Here is a 20,648-nt window from a genome sequence, read left to right on the forward strand (position 1 = left end):
TGTCTCACTGGACGTTCCTCTGGCTCCTCTGTGAGATCATAGAGGGTGGCTGTCTCACTGGACGTTCCTCTGGCTCCTCTGTGAGGCGGGTGGCTGTCTCACTGCACGTTCCTCTGGCTCCTCTGTGAGGCGGGTCGCTGTCTCACTGCACGTTCCTCTGGCTCCTCTGTGAGGCGGGTCGCTGCCTCCACTGGACGTTCCTCTGGCTCCTCTGTGAGGCGGGTCGCTGCCTCACTGGACGTTCCTCTGGCTCCTCTGTGAGGCGGGTCGCTGTCTCACTGGACGTTCCTCTGGCTCCTCTGTGAGGCGGGTCGCTGCCTCACTGGAGGTTCCTCTGGCTCCTCTGTGAGGCGGGTCGCTGTCTCACTGGAGGTTCCTCTGGCTCCTCTGTGAGGCGGGTCGCTGTCTCACTGGACGTTCCTCTGGCTCCTCTGTGAGGCGGGTCGCTGTCTCACTGGACGTTCCTCTGGCTCCTCTGTGAGGCGGGGTCGCTGTCTCACTGGAGGTTCCTCTGGCTCCTCTGTGAGGCGGGTCGCTGTCTCACTGCACGTTCCTCTGGCTCCTCTGTGAGGCGGGTCGCTGCCTCACTGGACGTTCCTCTGGCTCCTCTCTGAGGCGGGTCGCTGTCTCACTGCACGTTCCTCTGGCTCCTCTGTGAGGCGGGTCGCTGTCTCACTGGAGGTTCCTCTGGCTCCTCTGTGAGGCGGGTCGCTGCCTCACTGGACGTTCCTCTGGCTCCTCTGTGAGGCGGGTCGCTGTCTCACTGCACGTTCCTCTGGCTCCTCTGTGAGGCGGGTCGCTGTCTCACTGCACGTTCCTCTGGCTCCTCTGTGAGGCGGGTGGCTGTCTCACTGCACGTTCCTCTGGCTCCTCTGTGAGGCGGGTCGCTGCCTCACTGGACGTTCCTCTGGCTCCTCTGTGAGGCGGGTCGCTGTCTCACTGGACGTTCCTCTGGCTCCTCTGTGAGGCGGGTGGCTGTCTCACTGGACGTTCCTCTGGCTCCTCTGTGAGGCGGGTGGCTGTCTCACTGGACGTTCCTCTGGCTCCTCTGTGAGGCGGGTCGCTGTCTCACTGCACGTTCCTCTGGCTCCTCTGTGAGGCGGGTCGCTGTCTCACTGCACGTTCCTCTGGCTCCTCTGTGAGGCGGGTCGCTGCCTCACTGGACGTTCCTCTGGCTCCTCTGTGAGGCGGGTCGCTGCCTCACTGGACGTTCCTCTGGCTCCTCTGTGAGGCGGGTCGCTGTCTCACTGGACGTTCCTCTGGCTCCTCTGTGAGGCGGGTGGCTGTCTCACTGCACGTTCCTCTGGCTCCTCTGTGAGGCGGGTCGCTGTCTCACTGGAGGTTCCTCTGGCTCCTCTGTGAGGCGGGTCGCTGCCTCACTGGACGTTCCTCTGGCTCCTCTGTGAGGCGGGTCGCTGTCTCACTGCACGTTCCTCTGGCTCCTCTGTGAGGCGGGTCGCTGTCTCACTGCACGTTCCTCTGGCTCCTCTGTGAGGCGGGTGGCTGTCTCACTGCACGTTCCTCTGGCTCCTCTGTGAGGCGGGTCGCTGTCTCACTGGACGTTCCTCTGGCTCCTCTGTGAGGCGGGTCGCTGCCTCACTGGACGTTCCTCTGGCTCCTCTGTGAGGCGGGTCGCTGTCTCACTGCACGTTCCTCTGGCTGCTCCCGGCCGGGCGGGTCACTGTTGCTTCAGCGCTGCCCAGGTCTTAGCTCAGGGGTGAGGTCCTCGCCTCTGGAGTCCCGTATCCTGTTCCATGTGTTCCTGAGAAGTTCCGTGGCAGGGGTTTTTCTGTGGGAAGAGGAATGTCGAGCCGTGCCCAGGCTGCAGGTCTCTCCCCTCTCCTGGAGTCTGTTGGGATGGGATCGCGGTCCTGTCTGGTTCTGAGCAAAACCGGCTGCAGCAGGAGGCACAGAGCCTGGGCGCCGAGGTCAGAACTGAGGGGCAGGTTGAGTGTGATCTTCCCCGACGGCCAGGTTAGGGTGCCACTTTCACAGCAGACGACTTGGGTGTTTAGCAATGAGGCAGAACCGGCTCCCACCCTCCCAGTGCCCGGGTGTTTCCTTAGAGGTCAGCACTGCTGCCTGCATTTCACCAGTGCAAGACTGAGGCTCCAAAGCCTGACCCTGCACCTTGGTGCTGCCCCTGAACACAGGCCCCTCGGGTCATGCTGCAGGCTGTGGAGTCGGACGCCAGCTGCAGTGCAGCTCCCTTCTGCAGGGGGCCAGGTAGAGGGTGGACCCATGGAGTGGGGACGGCAGGTCTTATCGTTTTCTTGCTCCTTTCACCCTTGCCAAGGCGGCACTTTCATCTGAATTCCATGAAATCACGCAGGAAAGCATGTCGGAGATCTGCCCACCTTAGGGGGCTTGGGCAAGTCAGGGATGCTGTCCATGGAGCCCTCTACTAGGCGGCTCCTTCAGGGTCTGACCCTTCTGAGGTTGCTGACCTCCCAACACCTGCCTGTGAGGGGTCGCAGGCCAGCAGCCTCTGTGGGGTCTTGGGATAGCCAGTGCTCTCTGGCCCCATCTGTGTGTCCCTGGGGAGGCTCCGCTGGGCTTTGGCTGGTGTCCCAGCGGCAGGGCTGATTCAGCAGGTCAGGACGTAGTGCTGGTTAAGGACACGCTCACGACGGAAAGGCACTTTCTGCTGTCGGTTTGTCAGAGCCTCTTCCTGAAAGACCCGGGGGTGAAAGGTCCTTTTGGAGCCCACGGCTGAGTCCTTTCTACCTCTCTGCGCTTCCTTCCTGCCGCAAGCCCAGCTCACCCTCCCCCCGGGAGCTGTGCGCACGGCATCTGCCCAGCTATTCACCGTGAACACGCTCCTCTGCTTTACCTGAATCAGGTGTAACTAGCAGCGTCTTTGTGGCCCATTGGGCTGTCCTTCTGAAGTCTGCCCTCTCACTTGTTTGGCTTCTGTTTCTGACCCTGCGTGGCCTCGTGAGTCTTGACTCCAAGGCTTCAGAGAGGAAGGTTTCCTTTGTGCCCTTTGTTGTTTGAAGGAGACATGGACTATCCTCACCCTGGTCTTTCAGATGCACTGGCTCCACAAGGCAATGTCCTCCAAGGTCACTGTTCCCCATCCATTGCCACCGTGCCCCCCACCACATCACACCTGTCCCAGTGGCCAAGGGGTGCAGCGGACACGCCCACGGCTCTACATCTATCTGGGTCAAGCTATGCGATGTTTGTATCTTGCCAGACTGTCACCTGGGCCAGGGTGACACGGCCACAGGTCTGGGTGGCGTCTGAGGGTGTGTGCCTCACCCGCAGGTGGAGTACATCTTCACGGACAAGACGGGCACACTCACAGAGAACAACATGGCGTTCAAGGAGTGCTGCATCGAGGGTCAGGTCTACGTGCCCCCACGTCATCTGCAACGGGCAGGTCCTGCCCGACTCCTCTGGCATCGACATGATTGACTCTTCCCCGGGCGTCAGTGGGAGGGTAGGTTCTGGCCCACTGTAGGGAGGAACGTGTCACCTGGCTAGGCACATGTGTGCGAGGTGGTCTCCCCCTCTGGAAAGTGTGCCTCTCACTGGGGCATCTGGGAGAGGCAGGACCCTGAGGGACTTCAGTGAGGTTCTGGTCAGATTCTGCTGTGCTGCTGGTGTCCCCTGGGGGACGACAAGCAGTGATTCCATGCTAGGACCTTGGAATCCCTGGACAGGCCGGGCAGGCGGTGTGCAGAGAGCAGTGAGCACACAGAGTGCACAGACAGGCACACTCCTGAAGATGCACACGTGTACACGCTCACACCCGCCCTCCGAGTGGCAGCATGGGAGGGGGGTGTGTCCTGCCGGGCGCCTCCTGTTCTGGGCAGCTGTGAGCCATGGACTTCCCCTGGCTGTCTTTTCACAGGAGCGGGAGGAGCTCTTCTTCCGGGCCCTCTGTCTCTGCCACACTGTTCAGGTGAAAGATGACGACCAGGTGGACGGCCCCAGGAAGTCGCCGGACTCAGGGAAGTCCTGCGTGTACATATCGTCCTCGCCTGACGAGGTGGCTCTTGTGGAAGGCATCCAGAGGTGGGTCTGGGCCACCGCAGGGTGGGGCTCAGCTGAGCACAAGATCCACTGTGGGCAGTCCCCGGCCCCTCGCCTCCTGTCCTGGTCGCCACCCGTCCCCATGAGTCCTGAGCTCCTGGGCTGAGCAGCAGCTGCCTATGGCCTCAGCCCCCCTGGGCCCCGTACCTCGGGGGCCTCATGGAGAAGCTGCATGTGAGTCCTCATGGCGTCATTCACGTGGCTCCCCCATCTGCAGTATGTCAGATGGACAGTCCTGGTCAGGCTCCTGAGGGCGGAGCCAGCCCCATTCCCTCCAGCGCTGGTCTCCTCCTGGATCAGGAACTGAGGCCTAGCGGCAGTTTCCCCTAAACCACAGGGCTTGGTGGGTGACATGAGTGCTGGGGCCCTGCCTGCTGGCTGCCTGTGCATCTCGTATCCCACCAGAGGGACTGGAGTGGTCTTGATGCCGGTCGGAGTCGTGTTTCACACCAGCACTAGCAATGCTGGAAACGTTCCCTTCACGCCCCAGTTTCAAACTGGGCAAGTCGTTCTGGATTCCCCTGGCTTGGGAGTCAGATGACCCTCAGGTCCCCTCTGTACTGCCTATGACATGGGTTAACCCCAAGACTGAAGGAGCAACAAGGAGAAGGGTCAGCGCTTTTTGTGGAGCAGCGTCCTGCTGCCTCTAAGTCAGCATCTTTCTCCTGTGCGATGCCATCACTGTGGGCTTCCTAAGCCCCCAAGCCCACTCCCACTGGGTGGGACCACTCAGAGCTGTTCTAGGTCTTCTGGGAGAACAGGCGCTCAGGACTGAGCCGCACTCCAGGCAGACAGCCGAGGTCAGGGCACCCCTGCTGGGAGTCCCGTCCTTCAGCACAGGCTCCCATGGGGTAGGCAGACCCACTGCCCCACTCCTGGCCCCTGCCCACCATGACGGCTGGCACTGTGTGTCCATCTGTCAGCCCCAAGGCCAGGCCTTCTTCCTCCCTCTCCGGCAGGTGCCTGGAATGGTGCTGCGCTCTCAGCCGTGGGAGAGGGTATTGCTGGGATCACATGGCGCGAGCAGCACCCTGGCCTTGTGTCCTGTCAGTCAATGTGAGGGCTGTCTGGGGACGACTGCCTGCTGTGGTACTGCTGTGCAGAGCACCCCGTGTGACCAGGGCAGACGCCTGCTCTTGCAGATCTGCCTCAAGTCCAGGGCTGAGCACCGGCCTCCGGGAGTGGGCTTTCTCCTGCATCCAGAGGGTGAAGCACAGGGGGCGAGTGGGAGAGGGACAGGTGCATGTCACAGGCTTGACACAGGCCAGTCACTGTGAGCTGGGAGCCTGCTGGCCTCATCCCCTTCCTCACTGCAGCATGGGGAGGGATCTTCCACCCAGGAACCTTGGGGACAGCTTCGAGGTCCTCTGGGTCCCAACGTCGTACTCCCTCTGAGCAACAGTGAGCAAGCCTGTGAGCATCCAGTAGACGTGTGCAGGGACAGGGTGGGGAGCCTCGGCACCCACAGGAGCCTGGGTCACCCGGGGGGGCGGGGGGCTGTGCACCCTGGGAGCGCGGGCTGAGGTGGCGACCGACTCCTTCTCCCACCTGGCTTTGAAGTGCAGTTCACAGCCTGCTCCCCACAGCGTTTCTCCTTCCCCAGGAACGCCAGGCTCGGTGGGGAGGGACCGCGCCCCGCTCACCGGTCTGCCTCTCACCCGCAGGCTTGGCTTCACATACCTGCGGCTGAAGGACAACTACATGGAGATTCTCAACAGGAACGATGACATCGAGAGGTGAGGTACTGCGCGGCCACGAGGAGGGGCCTGCGGGTTTGTCATTCAGAAAAATGTCCTCCCATGGGTGCCCTGCTTCCTGGAAGAATCCAAGAACCTCCGAGCCCTGTGAGACAGGACAGTGGGAGGAAAGAGGGCCTTGTCGGCACAGGGCGTTTCTCCAGTGGCTTCCTGGAGGGGTGGACTAGGGCTTGTCAGGGAAGGCTTCTTCTCTGTGTCAGTCCCTCTCCAGCATTGTGACAGAACACCGAGGAAGTGAGCGAAAGGGGAAAGAGCGCCTGTGGCCTTGCTCTGAGGTTGCAGTCCACGTCGCCTGGCCCTGTTGTTTCTGGATGTGTAAGGCAGTGCATCATGGTGGTACCACATGGTGGCTCAGAGCCGCCGCCTCATGGTGGCCAGGAAACAGGGAGCCAAAGGAGGGGGCAGGGACAAGACATCCCCTTCAAGGGTGCACCCTCCAATGACCTCCTCTTCCAGCTGGGCCCTGAAGGTTTGCATCACCCCTGGTAGACCACCAGCTGGGGGCCAGCTACAGAAATCCTCAGGGCTTCTAGAACGTTCCCACCTCCCCCGGCCTCCCTGCTGAGGCAGCAGCCCCTGGTCTTGGAGCACAGAGTCCTCCCAAGTACACAGCTATGCTGTAGAAAGGCCAGCTGATGCCCAGGGGCATCTCGGCATCAAAGAGCTCACTCCTGAGGCAGAAGTCATACCTTGAGTTCTGACTCGGAGGCCGGTGGTGTTCCTTCTTAGGAATGGCATAAATGGACACAGGCTAAGACAGGTTAGAAAGAACATGGGATTTGGTGGTGATGGTCTCCAAAGTCTTAGTTTTAAATATAAAATAAGTTCACGGACAACTGGGAATGGGTGAGCCTCTCGGCCTGGGTGGGCTCCTCCCTGCAGACCCAGACCTCGGGGCCCAGGGCTCCCTGTGGGAGGGGAAAGCCAGAGCCCTCAGCGCTCGCCCAACTGCGGGTGCCCAAGTGTGTCTCAGCTCTTGAACGGCCATTGTTGAGGGAGGAGGTTCCCACCTGCTTTCTGCCTGGTCGTGGCTTCCACCTGGGCAGGCAGCGAGGTCACTGCAGGGACCAGGACCCACCCTGCAGTACACTGAGGACCCAGGGCATCTGCACAGCCACAGGGTGCAGCCTCTCCCCAGCCTCCTGCTGGCCCGAGCCAAGGGGTTGCAGGCAGTTTTCAGTAGCCCAAGTGCCCACGGGTGGTTATCCTCTCTGAGGCAGGGGCCTCAGAGCTGGACTCGGTCAGCATCCCCCTCCAGCACCAGGATAGTGCAGAGCAGAGCTGGGCGTCTGGTGGCGTCCAGAGCTCAGGTGGCACCTGTGAGGTTTGGGGGGCGCGGAGAGTAGAGGATGCTGCCGTCCTGGGGTGGAGTTGGGGTGGCCCTCCGTGCCCGGCAGCTCATGTCCAGACCCAAAAAAGAGTGAGAATTCCTTTTTTTCAGGTTTGAATTGCTGGAGATTCTGAGTTTTGACTCTGTGAGAAGGAGAATGAGTGTCATCGTCAGAGCCGCCACAGGTAGAGGCTTCTCTTGGTTTCTCAGATGTGCGGGCGGTCTTGTCTTTTCCAGTAGCTGGACTCTGGCAGCTCTGAGGACCGGAGCCAGGCCAGTGTCCTGCTGGGTGTGGGTGAATTCCCCCTGAGCGGAGGCCCGAGTGCAGCCACACCATGCACATCCTCCGAGCGTCTCCTGGGGTCGCACAGACCAGGGAGAACATGCCCCTTGGCGCACTCGCTCACAGTGCCCGAGCGTTTCAGCTCTCCAACACCGCTGTAGAGGAAGGAAGGCGTTCCGGTGGTGACACACACGTCACTGAGCTCTGTGCTCTGCCGGGCAGAGGGTCTCACGGGCCCCAGGCTTAGGCTCTGCCTCGGGGTTCTGGATGGAGGACGTGGTGGGGTCAGACCCTCTGACTACGTGACCTTGGTGACCTCTGTGCGCGCTCAGCTCATTGTCCCTGCTCAGCCCAGGGCTGTTCGTGGCACCTCAGCTCCTCCTGCTTCTGGAAGGTTCCTGAGCCTTGGCTGGCCCCTCCACCGTCTGGCAGAGCCCATGAGGCCCTCCTCACTGTCCCCAAGGAGGCTCCCTTGGAGTCCCACTGTTAGCAGCCTGCAGCCTGGCGCCTGGGCCCTGCCAGCTCCAGCCCCTGCCCCTAGTGCAGCACACCCTGTGCCCCCGCTGCAGGGGACTGGAGAGGGTCATCCACACCCCTGTCCAGGCCCTGCACCACCATCCTAGCCGTTGTCAGCAGCCCAGCCTCAGTGTCCACCCGCCGTCCCCACAGGCCCAGGTGCTGCCCAGCGTGGGCTTGCCCTCCTGCGCGCACATCCAGAACAGCTCAGCACTGCCTGGCTAGCGACACTGTCCTCCTCGGTCGCACTCCTCCCTGTGTGGTCCCATGGTGACACACTGGACGTGGCCCTGCATTGGAGCCTCTGGCCCAGTCCTGAAAGAGGCAGCGTGTGCCCCACTCAGCAGGGCGCTCCCTACCCCTGCCCCCTGCAGAGCCCTGGGGAGATGGGGCCAGTCCACTCACCAGCGCAGCTCAGAGCAGCACCTCGAGAGCTGGGGACCTGTGCTGTTTCCTAAACTAGGCAACACCAGGCTGGTCCCTCTTTGGGCAAATGCCAGGTCAGTCACCAAACAGTGCTGCTGCCCTGGATCTGCCCAGCCCAGCCTCGGGGAATTCCTTGTTGGGCAGGTTCCTCTGCTCATGCTGAGAGACCTCCTGTCTGTGTGAAACAAGCAGGGGATCTCCTGGGCAGAGCTGTCCTGAGGTCCTGGCTGAGAGCAGCCATCCTTATTTTCCCCTGGAGACTGCCAGGACAGCAGAGGGTACAGAGAGCACATTTAGCAGTGTCCCGAGTTGCTGTCTAAGAACAGAGCTCCCTGTGTTGGGTGGGCAGCCTCGGGAGGACACTGTGGCTGCTGGGGACCTGGCTGTGTATCTCAACCCACTGAGTCCCACAGCACCTGCCCCGAGATGGATCACGACGTGAGGGAGAAGAGCAGGCTCTATCTGCAGGATTTGCACCAAAGTCATGGGACACGTGGCAGCCTCTGTGGACATTGCCGTGACACACAGAGAAGTGAGCTTTACCACCTGGCAGTGGGTTGCAGGACTGTCTCTGGGAGCTGATGCAGAGACACTGACACCTGCTGAGGGCTGGAGGCCACCCCACCTGCCCCCACGGAACACCATCCCACGACCTCCAGCCACTGTGAACCACCAGGAGGAGGACAGCGCGTGGGCATTCGCAGCTGGGTCTCGCCAGGGGAACCTCCCCAGCTGTGCCCCCTGACACTGCTCCTGCCCTGGGGCCACCACGTCCAGTAGAGGCGCTGTGCCGACGGAGGAGCCACCTGTAAGCCTCTCATGGCCGCTTTGAGCCACCAACGTCACTGTGCCGTCCGGGCTGCACAGGGGCTCTTGTGGATGCAGCAGTGACCCAGCTTGAGGCCTGAGCTGTCGGCTTGGGACAGCCCTGGGCTCAGGAGGCTGCACCTTCCTGGGGCCTCTGCAGAACATACTCTGGGCCGCGATGCCGTCCCGAAGAGCCTCGGGGACCGGCAGGAGGAGCGCCATGTCCGCAGAGGGGACACCACCATGTGGGTCTCGCCACCTGTGGGTGGGCAGAGTCCTTCCCCGGTGGAAGTGGTGCCCACAACCTCAGCGAGACCCCTCAAATACCTGTGCCCCATGCTGTGCACCCTGCAGACCCGATGAGGCCGAATTGAGGAGGGACACCGGAGGTTTGGGTCACTCGGCCACGCTGGGCGCTCCTGTTCCAGAGACTCGTGAGCATGACCTGGGCTTTTCTGATGGTGTCCACGCCACAGCCTCTGCAGTGAGGCAAAGGGAGGCACTGTGTCACATGCCCCCAGAGCTGCCTGTCGACGTGCCCTGTCCCCTGAGAGCCACCGCCAGGCTTACCGCAGTGTCGCCTAGCATGGGTGGGACAGTGCCCAGCCGTGCCCACCAGGAGCTTTGGCCACCATCCTCCCCACCAACTCTTGTTGGCTCTGGAGTGGGTGGTGGTAGGGCTGGCTGTCAGCCACACAGTCGACAGGACCAGAAGACCTGGTCCCACAGGCTCAGTCCTGCAGGCCACGTGTCCACAGGACTGCAACAGCAGGTCTGCACCCACCCGCCCAGGGTGCACTTGCTACGCCCTGGGGCTGCTCCTAGGCCAGGTGGACCCTCGTCCCAGGGCCTACGTGCCCGGCCTTGTGTGTGTGGGCACATCGGGACTGCGGGGAGCTGAGCCGGGAGCCCTGAAGCATGAGCAGTCCCACCATATGGTTACCATGACGGACTCTGGAACCATCCTGGATGGGTCATGGCCCCAGGAGCCCCAGCAGTGTGGTTCTGCAGGCACCAGCTAGAGCCAGTGCCCTGTGTCCCTGGTAGCTGCTCCCGGGGCTCCTTTTCCTACCTGCTTCTGCCCAGTGTCTGCTCAGGCATGGCCCACCCAGGCGGCCACAACCCACGTCTCCGTGGCAGTGCTTTGTGGCTGTGGCCAGCATCTGGACTGAGCCTTCAGCCAGTGGGTCGTTTCTGTGACTTAGACATTCTCTCTGTGCCTCCCCGGGGTCTGTCCTGGGAGCAGAAATAAGGAAGGTTGGCGCCCAACACACCCCTGAACCCTGGGTCTGGATCCCAGTTGTCAGCCCAGGAGGGCCTCTGCCCACCCCACCCTGGGAATCGCTGAGCTGGACAGTCCCCGACTGACCTCCAGTGCCCTCCAAACTTGGTCCTGGATACTTGGAAGGACCCTCGGTGTTAGGGGGCTCAAGGATCTGTCCCCACAGAGGACCGGGTTCAGTCTCCTGGAATGTCAGTCTGGCCCAGGCGTGTCTCCCATCCCCCACCCCCATAGCCCTGCAGCCCTGGTGATGGAGCATGGTGGCCCTGACCTGCTGCCCCACCCGACAGGCTGAGGCTCTCCCCAGAGAAGGGCCCCAGCTGTGAGTGGTGGCATCAGGGCTGGTACCTTGTCCCAGCAGCTTGGCCACTGCTGCCGTTGCCCCAGCTCACCTGAGGACGAAGGAGCCCTTCTCAGCAGTGTGGGAGGTGTGCGGCCCTGGTGCCCTTTCTCCTGCTCGGTGACGCGGAGGCCGGCCTGTTCCATGACACTGCAGCGGTCAGTGTCCACAGGCTGCTCTCCCTGCCCTGGCTGGGCAACTCCTGCATTCATCATGCCCCCACTCTGCCCAGGGCCTTGGGTCTTTCTTTCTGCCCTTACCAGAGAAGGTGCAGCCGAGGCCCAAGAGCTGCCTTCTGTTCCTGGTCCTGACTTTGCTCTGGGACCTCCGAGAGTGAGAGTAAAAGGAGGTTTGGGAGGAATCCACAGATCTGATTTCCCAACCTCAGCTTGTCAATTGGCCATTAAAGTCTTTAAGGTGGTCTCACGCCTGGCATCCTGCTGAGGCGTTCCAGCGGTGGAAAGCCGTGCTGGAAAGCCGTGCAGGGCCCCCGTGTCGGGATGAAATTCAACCTTGGCGGTTTTCTCTTGTTTTTTCTTATTTTATAGGAGAAATCTATCTGTTTTGCAAAGGAGCGGATTCTTCCATATTTCCCAGGGTGACGGAAGGCAGAGTGGACCAGATCCGAGCCAGGGTGGAGCGCAATGCAGTGGTGAGACCCGTGAGGACTGGCGGCCCGAGGTGGCCCCCTGCCTGGGGAGGACTCCTTTCCTTCTGTTGGTGCCTGGGATCTGGGAATCTGGTGGCAGATCCTCGAGGTGGCAGGCCACATTCTTATAGCCCCTCTCCCCAGGAGGAAGGAGCAGGTGGGACAGCCGTGGCCTGGAAAGCTCTACTCCTGGTCCAGAAACCTCTTTCTGCTCCTAGTTTATAAAGCCCCAGACACACACAGACACGTCTCCATACAGCTGCATCCACGTTCTGCCAGAGGGTCGCTAAAGGGTGTCCTCCGGCACCCATCGGGCTTCATGGCACTTATTAGCGCAAAACCTTAAAACCCTGCTGCTTACTAAAGTCTGTGTGTCTGCGTGTGTGTATATGTGCGCACGAGTCTGCGTGTGCCTGCAAGTGTAGTGCGTGTGTCTGTGTTTCTGCATGTGCCTGCGATTGTTTGTGAGTGTATGCATCTACATGTGTGTGCACATGTGTCTGTGTGTGTGTACTTGTCTGCTTATGTGTGTGCACGTGTGTGTGCATGTGTGTCTGCGCATGTCTCTTCGTGTGTGCATGCGTGCACATGTGTGTCTCTGTGTGTCTGTGCGGATGCGCATGTGTCTATGTCTGTGTGTCTGTATATCTGTGTGTGTGTCTGTTTGCGTGTGCATGTGTGTGTGTGTCTTCGTGTGTCTGTGTGTTTGTGTGCGTGCACCTCTGCCTTCTCCTGCCAGGGTCCGCTCTGGCTTCCATGGCACTAGCTGTTTTGAGGGTTGTCCACGTGGGTGCACGTGTCTTCGTGTGTGTCTGTGTGTCTGCGTTTGTGGGCATGTGTGTCTGTGTGTCTTTCTGTCTGTGTGCGTGCGTGCACCTCTGCCTTCTGCCAAGGTCCCCCCTGGCTTCTACAGCACTAGCTTTTTGGAGGGTTGTCCACGTGGGTGCATGTGTGTCTGTGTGTGTGCGCATGTGTCTCTGTGTGTCTGTGTGCATGCGTGCACCTCTGCTTTCTTCCACGGCACTAGCTGTTTGGAGGGTTGTCCACGTGGGCACACATGTGTCTTCGTGTGCACATGTGTATCTGCATGCCTCTGTGTGTGTGTGCACCTCTGCCTTCTCCTGCCAAGGTCCCTCTGGCTTCCACGGCACTAGCTGTTTGGAGGGTTGTCCACATGGGTGCACATGTGTCTTCGTGTGCACATGTGTGTCTGCGTGTCTATCTGCATGTCTGTGTGTGTGTGTGCACCTCTGCCTTCTCCTGCCAGGGTCCCTTTGGCTTCTGTGGCACTAGCTGTCTGGAGGGCTGTCCACGTGGGTGTGTGTTTGCTGGTCTGCCGTGGTTTCCGTGGAAAGCATGAGTGGGTGGACCATGCTTCAGACGGTTTCCACTCTGGGGTTGTTGAAGTCAGCTGCAGTGGACTGTGGGGTTTGGGCAGCTGGAGAGGCCAGACGGCGTGGTGGCCTTTCGTCTGTGCATGGCTGGCCTGCTGCCTGGGCTCCGGAGCTTCCTCAGCTCGGGGAGCTCAAGTGACTGTCCGTGGTCATTCTTGTGGTATTCCTGCTCCCACTGAGCAGTTCCTGTGGCTCAGCTGCCACCCGTCTCTCTGCAGCTTTCTGAGGCTCTTCCTTAAATCCTCTGCTGTTTCGCCCCAGTTTCTGCCCTGTCTGGTCTGCCGCACCGTGTCCCCAGGGCACCCTTCCTGCAGACGGCAGCTGCCCAGGTCTAGCAGTGTGCCCGGGCGTGGCCATAGCCTGTGCCTTCCTCAGCCAGTGGTGTGCCTGGTTGGCCTGGAGGCTGCTGTTCCTGCAGACCTCGAGTCTTGTGGAGCCGGTTTCCAGGAGAGTGCTGCTTCCTTCAGTTGGTGCCGTCTTGTGATGTGGTGGTGGGTCCAGTGTGGCACTCGGGCCAGTGACTGCTGTGAGCTCCTGGGGTCGAGCTGTGCCACCCTTCCTGACAGCTCCTTCCTGGCCTCTGGGCATCTCCTCTGCTGGGCATGTGAGGGCCTTGCAGCCCCCTGGTTGCTAATGTTATTTTTAAATAATGGCAGATTGACAGGAAATTACAATGATCAAGCAAGTGCAGGGGCCTTGTGACTTCTGAGTCCCATCATCCAGCTCTCCTCTGTGGTCTCTGCTTGGCGTCACGTCTAGGAGACGTCGTGGAGCCCTGAGTCGGGAGGCCGCCTGCTCTTCCTCTGGGTTCCGCAGCTCAGCTCCTGTGCTCGGGGCTTCGCTGCTCTTTGGTTGGCTTCAGGGGGACGGTGACAGGCCAGCCTTGCTCTCTCAAAGGCATTGGTCTCCCAGCCCTTTGATGGCAGCTGGTTCTTTCCCCACCACGGTCCTGGTGCCTTGTCAGAATTGCCAGCCGGGTGTGCTGGCCTCGTGTTCTGCCCGTCCCTCTCCAGGTCTGGTCATGGCCCTGCATCCTGGTGTCGTGCTGGCTGACCAGAGCAGGAGAGCTGATTGGCCTTTGCAAGGTCCTTCAGGGGCCAATTGAGATGCGCACAAATCTCAGCTGAGCTTTTCCACCCTAGGGCTCCTTGTGGAGTCACACTGACCTGGAGGTGGCCCTGGGCAGCACTGTCACCAGCAGTGCTGGGACGTGGTCTGTGAACACAGGTGTCCCCTGGAGTTGGGTCTTGAGTGATTTCGCTCAGCCCTCCACCTCTGGCTGAGCGCAGAGCCGGGGGTTCTGCTTCCTGATGTCACTCCAGGGGTTGCCTTGGTCTCCCTTTGGGTTGTCTGGGGAGTGGTGTCTCTGCCGGCTTGGGTCTGTCTTTGTGGGGCCACGTCATCTGCAGACAGAGGGTCCTTAGGCACCCTTCCTCATGGGCGTCCCCCTGTCAATGCCTGGTTGCTCTGATGGGAACTTCTTACACCACGAGGAGAAGTGGCCAGGCAGGCCCCCTCTGTTCCTGACTTGGGGAAGTGCTGTCTTGGCCTCCATGTGATGTCTGCTGTGGGTTTTCTCCATGGCTTCTGCCGTGCTGAGTAGGCACCTGCCGATCCTGCTGGGAAAGGCACAGGGTCTGGTCAGCCGCCTGTCTATGTCCCTCGAATGCTGGCCTGGCTCTACTGCTTCTGCCAGGCCTTGTACTTCGGGGAGTGGATTTCCAGTGCTGAGCCCCTCAATCTCCTGGGGGAGCCCCTGGCCCTGCCTGTCCCATCCGGCTTGCTGATGAGGACGTTGGTGTCCATGTTGCCAAGGGATCTGGTCCTGTCGTTTTCTGGTGGGGTTGGCCTGGCCCATGTTACCCCGTCTGTGTGCCTGTGTGTGCACTATGCGGGTTTCACTGGCCCTTGGCAGGAAGAACAGAGAGGCTTCACTTCTGCTCCCTGCAACCACGTGAGGAAGTCCCGTCTGCTTTGAGAAGCAAGGACCTCTGTATTTATGAAGGTGTCTGTGTGCCCTCACGCCGGCTCTGCGCTGTGGGCAATTCGGGATGGTTCTCCTTTAAAGCTGTTCTCTTGTCCTGGGGTTTTCCACTTGTGAACGAAGCCTTCATCCGTGTGCTCCTCGGGCCCTCCACTCCTCTACACGCAGACCCACCGAGTTCTTGGTGAAGTAGGACATGGTCCAGCAGCCACAGCCAGGGGAGGGGCACCAGGCAGCATGTGTGGGTATGGAAGCCGGGGTTAGGACAGCTCTGGCTTCTTGCTCCACCCCTTGGAGCAGGAGACCATGTCTGGAGGGCGCACAGGAACAGAGTTCTGGAAGGTTCCTGGAGAACACAGCTTCACACACCCAGGTCCCTTTGCTCTCAGGTCTATGGGAGGCATCTTGCGCCCCTCGCTCTCAAGTGCTCAGGGAGATGAGTGCTGTCAGTCCAGTGAGGTGCCCTTGAGCTAGACCCAGAGGTCAGAGGCACAAGGAGACCGAGTGCCCCAGAGTTGCTGGAAGCTTCCACACATACTGGGAAGTCCGTTCTAGACTACCAAGACCAGGTGTCTCCTGGAAGGCGAAATGCTTATGCAGGAGTCAGGGCTGGTGGGCAGCCTCCATGGCCTTCGCCTTCCCCTTGACAAGCACCCAAGTGAGATAAGTCTACTTCAGAAATACCACTTGGTGCTTGACTTAAGCAATGCATTCATCAGAGAATAGGGGTGACCTGCGTGGGGCGGGAGTAGGTGTGGGCCAGCTGGAAATAAAGGCTGGGAAGTAATATTTGGAAATCAACACAGGGGCGGGGCAGGGGCTAGCAGTGGTGCTTGTCTGGCATGGGTGAGGCACTGGTTCAGTTCTCAGCACCACATATAGAAAAATAAGCGTCTATCAACAACTAAAAGATATTAAGGAAAAGAAATACACACAAAAGGTGAGAAATGTGTCTGTATTCAAAGTGGGCACTGACGGTGGACGAGCCCTTGGTCTAATCCTGACGAGGAAGAGGCCCGAAAATGCTTTGTTTAAAATGGAACCCACCAGAAGGAGCCAGTGAGGAGCTTCTTCAGGAAACAGGATGAGTGGGGAAGACGGGTTGTTTGGGGCTTGGCAGTCACGCCCATGTTGGAACCCAGGGATGTGAGCTGAGGCAGGGCACAGCTGACCTGGACATTCCAGGGGTTCCCAGGAAGCAGCCTCCCCGCCTTACGACACTCAGACAACCGTGGTTCACTCACGGCTTCCAGCAGCTGGTGTTCCAGGCTTCCTAGACGGGAATTCGTGATTTGCGATGATTCCCTGGACTCTGCGTGGTCATGAATAGTCCAGCTGTGTAGGACTGACCCTCACTGGTTGGCCTGTCCTCCTAGAACGTGGGCGTCAGGAGGGCCCCTGCATGCTCAGCACAGCCCCAGCCCTCCTGACGCTATCGTGTGGTCCGCAGGAGGGACTCCGCACGCTGTGTGTGGCCTACAAGAGCATGGCCCCCGAGGAGTACGAGGCCGCCTGCAGACTGCTGCAGGCCGCCAAGGTGGCCCTCCAGGACCGGGAGAAGAAGCTCGCAGAGGCCTACGAGCAGATCGAGAGGGACCTCATCCTGCTTGGTGCCACGGCCGTGGAGGACAGGTAAAGGCACACACCTGCCCACCCCAGGTCCACAACGCAGTGGGCAGCCAGGGTGGGGGATGGAGAACAGGTAAAGGCACACACCTGCCCACCCCAGGTCCACAACTCAGTGGGCAGCCAGGGTGGGGGATGGAGAACAGGTAAAGGCACACACCTGCCCACCCCAGGTCCACGACTCAGTGGGCGGTCACGGTGGAGGATGGAGGACAGGTAAAGGCACACACCTGCCCACCCCAGGTCCACAACTCAGTGGGCGGTCACGGTGGAGGATGGAGAACAGGTAAAGGGACACACCTGCCCACCCCAGGTCCACAACTCAGTGGGCGGTCACGGTGGAGGATGGAGGACAGGTAAAGGCACATACCTGCCTACCCCAGGCCCGAGACGCAGTGGGCAGCCAGGGTGGGGGGTGAAGAACAGGTAAAGGCACACACCTGCCCACCCCAGGTCCACGACTCAGTGGGCGGTCACGGTGGAGGATGGAGGACAGGTAAAGGCACACACCTGCCCACCCCAGGCCCGCAACGCAGTGAGCAGCCAGGGTGGGGGTGGAGAACAGGTAAAGGCACACACCTGCCCACCCCAGGTCCACAACTCAGTGGGCGGCCAGGGTAGGTGAATATCCTGGGGGGCTGTGGCCAGAGGCCACTTTGCTGTCCAGAAACAAGGGGGCTGAAGCACACTTCTCAGAAAGCCCATTAGGGGTCATCAAGGTCCAGGTTTCCGTGGTCCTCCAGGGTCAGCCAGGGGCCTCAGCCGAGCTTGCTAATGTGTTCCCCCCCTCCCTCCCCCTCAACATATTTCTCATTGCCCTTTGAAGAAGCTTAGGAGAGCCCGGGACTGTCGCAGGGCCTAGTGATCGTGACTGGTGGAAAGCGCCAATCACAGGTGTCCCAGCCTCCAGGGTCTTCCAGCCTCCACAGCGGACAGTGAGGAGTAGGTCTTCCTGGGGCTGTAAGCACAGCAGGACGGCCAGGGGTTCTGCTGGGGGAGCAAAGCCAGGGCCATGGCTACTGCCCGTGGTGAGGAGAAAGTCCTCGGGCTGACCTCCATGCTCTGGAGCCTTCTGTGAACACTTCACGCGCTCCTTCTGACGGGAGTGTGGTGCAGCACAGAGCTGTGGCTGGCTGTGTGCCTGTGCACTGTGCAGTGGGGACCCAGGCCTCCGTAGGAGACCCGCCCTGCGCCAGACAGGCTTCAGCAAACCAGGACCGTGGGGCACCGGTGGCCCTGTGCCCCAGAAGGGGAGGGATGCTCTGCTAGACAGGTGGCCACAAGGCAGCCATAGAGCAGGTGCACAGAGCCTGGGGGTGGAGCGTCAGTGTGGCTGACGTTGGGACATGGAGATGGAGAGGTGACCCCTGGGCACAGGGGATGGGTGGCTGTGAAGAGATGGCAGTTGATTACAAGTGATCTCTTTGAAACACCAGCCAACACTTGCAAACCTCTCTGGGACACATTCCTCCCCCGCCCCCAAATTTAAATCTCATCAATTATTAAAACTCTAATTACAAATAATTATTATTAGAGGGTTTTTTTTTTTTTTTTTTGCATTTCTGTGATTTGTGATTGTGTGACCTGGACAGTCCTGTCCAGGAAGTTCCTCCCAGAGTCCAGGCACGTCGCTGCACTTCACCTGAGCCCAGTCCCCCACCCGCACTGTGTGGGAGCAGAGTGTGTTGTCCCACCTCCGACAGTCAGGGCTATCAGACCTGGAGGGGACGGCAGGCACTGGGTGGGACGCTCGTGGCTGTGACCCCACCAGCACCCACAGACTGGTACAGGCTGACAGTGTCGGCAGAGTGTCCTCGCAGTGAGCCTCGGCCAGCTGGCCGGAGGGAGGCGGTGCAGTCCGACCCCATGGGCCATGGTCCACAGGAAGGGAAGCCCCCACATGCGTCAGAGGGCATCTGGCCTATGGACACGGCCAGCACCTCAGGATGTGGTGTAACTTGGGTTTGAGGTTCCAGTTTGGCAAAAGGCAGTCAGACAGAGCAGGTTGTAGCAAAAGAACTGAAGTGACTCCTGCGACACCCCACGCCCTGTTTACCTGTGAGAGGCCATTCCCCATGGGCCTCGATCGAGGATTCCTCACAGTGCCTGCTGCCCTGTCCACATGGTGGGTTTCAGCTGGACAAAACTGGAGGTTGGCCAGTGGCGACTGTGTTTGGACGCTCCGTCTGACCTGTCTGTTGGTGTCGCAAAGCGCCATGAACGCCGTGGTGAGGTGGCCAGCAGCAGCCTCGAGCTTGGATTCTGCAGCTCATCCCTCTGCAGCCTCAGGCTCCCGAAGTGCTCTCCTGGCTTTTGTGTTCTGGGGCCCACCTGTGGTTTCTCCCCGCAGGCTCCAGGAGAAGGCAGCCGACACCATCGAGGCGCTGCAGAAGGCGGGCATCAAGGTCTGGGTGCTCACCGGGGACAAGATGGAGACGGCTGCGGCCACCTGCTACGCCTGCAAGCTCTTCCGAAGGAACACGCAGCTGCTCGAGCTCACCACCAAGCGGATCGAGGAGCAGAGTCTGCATGACGTCCTGTTCGAGCTGAGCAAAACCGTCCTGCGCTGCAGCGGGAGCCTGACCAGGGACAACTTCTCAGGGTGGGTGGCCCTCCTGCCCCTGAGGGGGTCAGGCCCAGCCTCCACTGGCAAGTCTTGGGGTCTCCTCATCCTGACAGGGACCTGGGTCTCCTGAGGGCATGAGCACCAGGTCCTCCTGGGCCAGGTTGAACTTGGGACTGAGTCGTGGCACCTCTCAGTTCATGGACTGAGACATGTCTCCCTGCTCCTCTGTGTGGAGGTGCAGGTGCAGACGGTGGGCAGGGTTGAGGGTACGGGAAGACAGATTGAGCAAGTGTTCTTTTCTTCTTCTTTTTTTAAAGTTTTTTCATTGGGATAATTCTTGAGTGCTTCTAAGACTCAGGGGCTCCTCGGCCAATGCCAGAGAGGGTATCCAGGCAGGCTGGGGTTATCAATAATGCAGGTGGTCTGTCTGGGGCGAGGCAGTGTGCTGGGATGTCCGCAGTCTGACAGACACAGTGCACAGGGCTGCCCTGCTGGCCTGCGGCGCGTCTTCTGAGATGGGGTTTGTTTAGCTGGTTTTAGATTCCCATTAGTGTGGGCAGAGCATGTGAGTGCTCTCATCAAATGCAAATTTTAAATTATTCATAAATAGATGAGGATAGTTCTCTGTGCCTGAGATGCTTTGGGGGATGGGGAGTATTTGTCTTTTGAAGGCTGGCAAAGAGAGTGCGTCACCCCGTTCTCATCAGCTTGGGTTACTGGGCAGGGAGCCTGTGGCTGCGAGCTGTACACACAGACGGGGTTCAGGAATCTGGACCCAGGGTAGGCTGACACACAGAGGCCCTGTTCCCAAAGCTTCCCTCGAAGCACAGAAACCTGTGCTGTGGCTTTGTCTGAGGAAAACAAGAACATTTCATTAAAATATCGTCATGGTTGTCACATGCAGTGCTCCGAAGGTTGCCTTGATGAAGTGGGGGCCCAGCGGCTTAGTCCTGGGGGGTTGCAGCACCTGCAGGTTCTAAAACGTGGATCTAGCGATTGAGTGATCTTTCTTATTTGTGTGGCCTGACAGACTCTCGGCGGATATGCAGGACTACGGTTTAATTATTGATGGGGCGGCGCTGTCATTAATCATGAAGCCCCGAGAGGACGGCAGTTCCAGCAACTACCGAGAGCTCTTCCTGGAGATCTGCCGCAACTGCAGTGCTGTGCTCTGCTGCCGGATGGCGCCCTTGCAGAAAGCCCAGGTGTGCCCCCTTCGTGGCCCAGAGATGCGTGCTGAAATACCAGCCCTGTCCCGAGGTCCCTCAGCCCCGACTGCTAAAAGACCTGGCGTGGTAGCACCTGTAGAAACAGGCAGGAATGGCAGATTTCAGTCACCCTCCCTGACTAGTGAGGGTGCTGGGTCCCTCCTGGGAAACCAAGAAAGGAGGGGACTGGCATTTACTGAGTCCCTGCTGTGTGCCATCCACAGTCATCAGGGCTCTGGCCTTCAACCCTGTGGGATGAGTAGGTCCTGAGCTTACCAGCTGGCCTGCGTGTCCACAGTATGCAAATTGGACTCTTGCCAGTCCAGCTCCAAACTTTGGTCCTACCCCCTTGAGTTCTTATGGGGGACACACCAGAATGTTTCCACAATGCTTCTACCGACCTTTTAAGTGCATTATGGGAACCACATGTAAACATGGT

At 60.0% G+C, this 20,648-nt stretch overlaps 1 protein-coding gene across 1 annotated transcript in view; it reads left to right on the forward strand.

Moving 5' to 3' along the window:
- Positions 1–20,648, forward strand: part of Atp11a (ATPase phospholipid transporting 11A) — a 68,028-nt gene that overhangs the window by 27,599 nt on the left and 19,781 nt on the right. The window contains 9 exon segments of the mRNA XM_078015959.1: positions 3,249–3,360; positions 3,362–3,445; positions 3,860–4,023; positions 5,706–5,777; positions 7,240–7,313; positions 11,331–11,434; positions 16,260–16,441; positions 18,786–19,037; positions 20,032–20,206. Of these exon segments, the coding sequence (XP_077872085.1) occupies positions 3,249–3,360; positions 3,362–3,445; positions 3,860–4,023; positions 5,706–5,777; positions 7,240–7,313; positions 11,331–11,434; positions 16,260–16,441; positions 18,786–19,037; positions 20,032–20,206 (1,219 nt within the window).

Source organism: Ictidomys tridecemlineatus, chromosome 6 (assembly GCF_052094955.1).
Source record: "Ictidomys tridecemlineatus isolate mIctTri1 chromosome 6, mIctTri1.hap1, whole genome shotgun sequence".
Taxonomy (NCBI): Eukaryota; Metazoa; Chordata; class Mammalia; order Rodentia; family Sciuridae; genus Ictidomys; species Ictidomys tridecemlineatus.